The following is a 7,491-nucleotide window of genomic DNA, read 5'->3' as shown; positions in this document are numbered from 1 at the left end:
ACCCTTCCTGTTATATATATTTTAATACAAAAAACATGAAGCATGAGAGTTGGGCACTTTCTACATTTTGTGAGGAGTTAGATTTTTGTCCTTAATGCGTTATAAAACAATTGGGTATTTTTAAATTAAGAAGTGAAATAAATTATTTCTCTAATTTTCTTTAAAATCCTTGTATATAATATGGGATTAATGGTTTACAGGAGATTATGAAATAAGATTCTTTGAGTATCTGATTTTTCATCTATAAAATAATGTGAGAATATTAACACTTTATATACATATATAAATAAATATATATATTATATTCTAATACCAAAGCAACAGTCATCATGCCAATTCTGACTCATAGAGACCACACACACACACGTACACATAGATATATAATCAAATATCATTTATAATTAATAATATATAGTGTGTTTATTATGTATTATATATTATATATCTTATATTATTTATACATATATGAGTGTGTGTCTGTGCATGTGTATTTGCGTCTATACATTTGGCCCTCCATAGGTGTGGGTTCTGAATTCACAGATTCAACCAACTGCAGATTGAAAATATTTAGAGGAAAAAAAGAGATTTCTGAAAAAGAAAACTTGAATTTGCCACAAGTGTAGCACTATGCTGAATCCATGCTAAATGAAACAATGTGTAAGCATACCTTTATGTAGCCTCCCACTATTTCACAGATCCTCAGTCTCTCTCCCCTACTTGTTGTTTGAGCATTTTTCACACTGCATCTTGCCATTATTCCCTAAACAATACACTAGTGTATAATAACTATTTACATAGCTTTTACTTTGTATTAGGTATTATCTACAGATGATTTAAAGTATATGGGAGAATGTGTGTATATTATATTCAAACACTATGCCATTTTGTCTCTGGGTGTGTCCTGGAACCAATCTACTGTAGATACCAAGGGATGACTCTCTCTCTCTCACTATATATATATATAATCAAATACCATCATACAATGCAGTAGATTGCTGCTTAATATGCTTCTCATCTCATATGATTCATGTTTCAAGGCTGGGTTTACAATTTTAAGTGATTTAAATCCTTGAAAAATTCATTACCACATCCATCACCCTCTACAATATTTTTCTGAGGTGTTTGAATTTTAAATTATTTAAGTGCTCTCCATAAAAAATACACAAACAAAAAACAAACTCCTTGCTGTTTTGATTCAAATTCATAACTACCCTATAGGACAGAGTAGAACTGCCCCATAGGGTTTCCAAGGAGTAGCTGGTGGATTTGAACTGCTAAAGTGTTCTCCTTCAAAAATCTTAAAACACTTTCATGGATTCCCATTGTACTTGGAGTAATTCAAATTTCCTTTCAGGAAATCAAAACTGCTGTATATTTCCAACCTCATCTGTTAAGACATTTTTCTGTAGGCAATCAGTTCTTTAGGCTTCAAAAACGTAAACCTTAAGGGTCGTCCTTTGCTTTTTCATCTGTGTAGAATGTTCTTTAGTTACTCCTTCTAACTATTTAGGACTCAGCTCAAATATTACTTCTTCAGATAAGTCTTTCCAGGTTTATCACAGAGATTATATTATTTTTATTGTTCTGCCAAGCATCACACTGAATCCAAGCAAATGAAGTGATTTGTAGGCATACCCTGCTGTAGCCTCTCACCATTTCACAGATCCTCAGTCTCTCTAGCACTTGTTGTTTGAACGTTTTTTGCCTTGCATCTTGTCACTATTCCCTAAACTATACTGTATAAGAACAATTTACACAGTCTTCACACTGTATTAGGTATTATAAGTGATATAGAGGTGATTTAAAGCATATGGGAGGTCGTGCATAGGTTATATGAAAATATTAAGCACTTTATATGAGAGACTTGAGCACTCACAGATTTTGGTATTCATCAGCATCCTGGAACCAATTCCCAGTGGCTATCGAGGGACCACTGTATAGTTTTGATTAATGCTTATCACCAACCTGGTTTTTAAAATGTGTGTCACAAGTGTATGGACAATCATGGAAATGAATTAATTGTTTTCCAATAAGTGATATAAAAGATTATACATTACAAATAACTAGATTAAATCGGCCACTGCAAAAGTTCTTATTGAGGGAAAACAGTGTACAATGAAATTTTAGAATTACTAATGGAATAATTTTCTATCAGATGACACATATATTACTTATATAACTTGAACAGAAAGTCCTGACAACGTTACAAGTGATTTTTAATTTGGAAATAATTGCCACAGTATGAAAGACAACCCACCAAAACCAACAACCCTTCTGGCTCATAGTGACCCTATAGGAAAGACAAGGTATAGCTAAAGCTTTACATCTATTAAAATTGGACTAAAAATGTGTGAGAAAGTCTTTCTTATACATTTAACTCATTCTTTACTGGTGACTTATTTACATAGCAATTTTCTCAGTGCCATTATGACATCCTTGTTCCTTAGACTATATATCATGGGATTAAGCATAGGAGTTAGGATAGCGTAGAAAAGAGATAGAACTTTGTCAGTTTCCTCTGAGTGTCTGCTGTTGGGTCTTAAGTATGCAGTAATGCCTGATCCAAAGAATAACTTAACAACCATAAGATGAGATGAGCAGGTGGAGAAGGCTTTGGCTCGATTTGTGGCTGATGGCAACTTAAGGATGATGGAGACGATTTTACTGTAGGAGCCAAGTATCAACAGAAATGGAACCATTACAAATAACACAGCAACTATGTACACCAAAGCCTCATTTACAAAAGTGTCCCCACAAGCCAGCTTGAGTATTGGGGGAATGTCACAGAAGAAGTGGTTAATTTGTTTAGATCTACAAAAAGATAGGGAGAAAATCTGATAGGTATGCCCTATCATCACTCGGATTCCAATGGTCCAGGACCCAGTCGCCAACGGGATACAGACCCTGTTGCTCATGACTAGAGGATAGTGCAGAGGGTTACAAATGGCCACATAGCGGTCATAGGCCATCACTGCCAGGAGCAAACACTGTCCCTCCAAATATAAGGACAAAGCACATCTGCATAGCACAGGCAACTAGGGAAATTCTTCTTCTCTGTGTCCCTAGATTCATCAGCATTCTGGGGAGAGTAGTTGATACATAGCAGATTTCCAAGAAGGAAAAATTTGCCAGGAAAAAATACATAGGGCTCTGGAGAGCAGGATCCATTTTTATTATTAAAAATATGGTGCCATTGCTCATCAGGATAATGATATAGATGATTAAAAATAATCCAAAAAGAAACCCCTGGAGATGGGGCATGTCAGCAAAGCCCAAGAGAACAAATTCCATCAGTTCAGTTCGATTATCTACTGGAGGTTTTTCTTGACGATTCATCTATAGAAAAGGAAAATTTACATGTAAACTTCCTTTACCTTCCTGTATCTCTTTGCCTCTTCTCCAAATTGTATTTTATTGGATTTTATGATCATTTAAGAATGATACTAGTTATGTATGCCCCTTCCCTTCCTATTAAATCACAATGAACAGTCTCCTCAAAAAAAAAAAAATAAAATAAGATCATTTCCTTACACTTTCGGAGCACAGCCCAGGATAGATCAAGCTATATCTCACTCAGCACAGGCACTGGAGCAGCTGACAACTTCTGGAGATGACTCTGAGCTTTGCCATCTAATCTCACTTTACATTAATTACACGTCTTGACAATCTATTGTATTTCTCTGTGCGTTTTCTCAGTCAAGCTTCCCAAACACTAAATCATAAACTCTCTTCTAACATATGTTTTCAACTGCATATTTTAATGCTTCGTTCTCCCATCACTTGAGAATTTTAAGCATATAGCTTTCTATTACACAGGTCATATTAGATTAAAAAGAAAATTCAGGGACTATTTCATTTTGCATAGAGGGATAAAACAAATATCTTTTTGTAGGATATTAAGTCTGTAGAAAAGGAGGATTTTATTCAGCAAAATTAGCCTGGGAACGTTGATTCAGATACAAACAATAAACGCAGTCATCCTGGAAAAACAGGGGTAGAATGGAAGGTATTCATTACCTGTGTGTGTGTGGGAAAGGATGAGGAAAAATACTGGATTTTATGTTCTACTCGTTGTGTTGTGTTCACCCACCATTGTTTTTGTTGTTACTCAAAAATTACCACTTCAGATAACTGTTTCTAGACTGACTTTTCTTTAGATTTGAGGACATTGAGACTCACTACATGTGGACAATTCGGCCAATTGCACACAGGTTTTGTGACTGCACATCAGTGCCTTTTTTTTTTTTTCTTTAATGGACTTGAGTTTGACTCTTATCTCCATGATTTATTATCTTTGTGATATTAAGCAATTATTTAAGGTTTCTAACATGTATTTGTTTGTGAGAGCTAAATGAGATAATATTGGTAAAATCTATCATTTACCTACCAATTTTAAGCTGTTTACACTTTAGTTATGGTTCTATAACTATGATTATGATTGTATGTTCCTTAAGCCTGCAGCCCTAGGATTTAACAGATTGCATAGTAAAATCGGTATTTGATGAAGTGGTTCTGAGATCCTTTGTTGGCATTATTTTTCTAACCATTCCCTTTTATCAGGGTCAGGAAAAGGACTAATCACTGAAACTAATGAGGTGTAAAATTTAAGGATAGGTTCAGGGCCATCCTTGCACTTGCACAATCCTGAAAGTGAGTGCCTTCTTAAATTTTGAAAGACACAAGGTGCCTCTTGCCTCACCCTGCTATTCATCTTTCCATCCTAATTGATTTGTACCCTGTCTACTAAGCAGAGCAGAAGTATGGTGTCACAGTTAAAAAAAAAAAAAAAATGTTGCCGAGGAGTCAATTCCAAGTCACAGTGACCCTATAGGGCAGAGTAGTACTGCCCCACAGGGTTTCCTAAACTCTATATCTTTAGGGAAGTCAACTGACAGATCTTTTTTCCAAGGAGCACCTGGTTGGTTTGAACCACTGGCCTTTTGGTTAACAGCTGAGGGCTTAACCATTGTGTCACTAGTGCACCGTGATCATGGTTAACCACTACCAAGACCACTGCCGTAGAGTCGAGTGATCATGGTTAAAGAACAGTATTTCCCAGATGGACTAGAATTGAATTAAGCTCTACAACATCTAGCTGTGTGAGAACTTCATCCAGGTTAAATTAATCTTTCCACTTACACAGTTTGCTCAGCTGTAAAATTTTTAGCAACTTTTTTTTTTATACCAACATATAGTTTTGCTGTATGAATTAAATCATTTAATATAAATAAAATGACTTGAAGTTCTGATATTTATAAGACTATCATTTTTGTTATTTATTATTATTATACAAAATTTTTTTTTCTATTAACAGCTACTTATTATTATCATCCATCTATTTTTTTAATTTACTCTTCTGAATTTTGCACAGTTTGCTAATCGACAGGAAAAATAATTTATTTTTCTTTGCATCACAGGATTATCATGGGAATGAAGTAAGATCTTAAAATCAATTACCAAAGTGTAACAAATCTCCAAAAAATATTCAAATCTCAACTTGCAATTTCTCCATGAATTTTCTGCTAACTTTTGTGTTTCTATGATTGTCTCTACTTTGTGGGCTGTAACACCTATATTACCCATCATTGCTCAGCACTTGGAATTGCATTTAGGGTAATATTCCTTGTATGCATTTTCTTTTATTGATACTAAATGATCTGAGAGGTAAAGGCAGTGACTATATTCCTACTTGAATTTAATATAGATCCCAGAAAATGGGTGTTCACCTAATGTGGTACTCAGGATTTGGTTCTGAACTGAAATAAAGGAATAAAAAAATTAAAAAATTTGAAGGAATAGACATTATTAAAATGCAAACATCACTTTTAAGAGGGTGAGAAGAATTAAGACCCAGAAGAGGACAAAAGAGCTAAATCTTTATGTGTGATTTTAGGAATTACAGCATTTAATAAAAAAAGTAAATTGTTTTAATTGAATAAAATGACTCTGAATGCTAAGTGAAATAGCATTTCTAATTGTATGAACAATCTTTTTGATGATAAAAATTATCTAGGTATAACACTAAATACGTAAGGTTTGTCTATGTTTTTCTCCAGAGAACAGGGTAGAAAGAGCAGAGATTTACCCTGTGTGTCCTCCCAAAACTATATTATTCTTCTTTCTTTAAAATGTCTAAGTTCTTATTACCTTTAGATATATAAAACTTAATGTTATCATACTTTTATTTCAAATCTAAGCATCCATTCCCTGGAAAAAATTCAAATGATTAAAGAATGTGCAATAATATTCTGAAGGAGTCTTGGTGGGTACAGTGGTTGAGTGCATAGATGCTAACCAAAAGGTCAGTGGATCAAACCCATCAACCACTCTGTGGGAGGAAGATATGAAAGGTGGCTTCGATAAGGATTTACAGACTTGGAAACTCTATGAGGCAGTTCTACCCTATCCTGCAGGGTAATTATGAGTCAGAATCCACTGGAGGGCAATGAGTTTGCTTTTGGTTAACAGTATTCTGATTCAGATAGATATTACTCATGGTCAATGTCCCCAATCTAGCTAAACCTCAGCTATGCTTGTATTTTTGATAAAAATTGAAAACATAATCTCTGAAATTAACTTGAGAAACAACATGAACTTAAAATTTTATATTATCTTGTAAATTCTCTAAAGTGAAAGTACTTTTTTTTATGTAAATGCCTCTTGGATTGCTCAGTGATTATAAACTTATTTCATGAATTATTTTACTTTAAATATCTTTTTAAAATATCAGAAGTAATATAAATATAATGCTTTTTTGCTACAAAACCTTTGCTAGAAATGAAGTTTTCCTATAATATTATTTAGCATTCTTAAAAAACAAGTTTTTCAAATTTGCATTGTTTCAAAGTAATTTAAATCACTATTGAAATTCATTGTTTAGGGTAAAGTATATTTAATAGAGTCAGAAATATAAAGGAGCTGCTTTAATAAACAGCAGACTTGCTACTCCCTATGAAATGTTAAGTTTAATATGTACTAACTTTGAGTATTAATATAAAACATTTCATATTTACCTTTGTTATTTTGGAAAATAGGATCCCTGGTGGCTCAGTGGTTAAAGTGCTCGGCTGCTATCCAAAAAGGTCTGTAGTTAGAACCTACCATGTGCTTCGTGTGAGAAAGTTGTGGCAGTCAGCTTCCTTAAAGATTTATTGCCTTGGAAACCCAATGGGACAGCTCTGGCCTGTCCTGAAGGCTCATTGTTGGTTCGAATCAACGTGACAGCAGTGGGTTTGAGTTTTGGTTTGTTTGTGATAATCTTGTTTCTTCCTCACTGGAGAGGCCTTACATATTTAAGTATTTAATTTACTTCGGCTGAAACAACTTGTCGCATCAATGCTAGTCAATCCACCTTTAAAACAGCATGTTCATTTTGAACATAGAATGCTCTCTAAATACAAAAGAGTTATCTCTCCCCCGGGGACTTTTTCCACCTAACACAGTTAAAATTGTAATTAAATCGCTTTGGCACTCTCTGATTTGGTTTATTTA

At 34.1% G+C, this 7,491-nt stretch overlaps 1 protein-coding gene across 1 annotated transcript; it reads right to left on the bottom strand.

Moving 5' to 3' along the window:
- Window positions 1-2,396: 2,396 nt before the first annotated feature.
- On the bottom strand, window positions 2,397-2,969 carry LOC126080279 (olfactory receptor 10AG1-like). The gene has a single exon (XM_049891535.1). The coding sequence runs from the start codon at window positions 2,967-2,969 to the stop codon at window positions 2,397-2,399; it is 573 nt and encodes a 190-aa protein (XP_049747492.1).
- Window positions 2,970-7,491: the final 4,522 nt, after the last annotated feature.

This window comes from Elephas maximus, chromosome 7 (assembly GCF_024166365.1).
Source record: "Elephas maximus indicus isolate mEleMax1 chromosome 7, mEleMax1 primary haplotype, whole genome shotgun sequence".
NCBI lineage: Eukaryota > Metazoa > Chordata > Mammalia > Proboscidea > Elephantidae > Elephas > Elephas maximus.
This window is presented reverse-complemented; position numbering and strand designations above follow the sequence as displayed.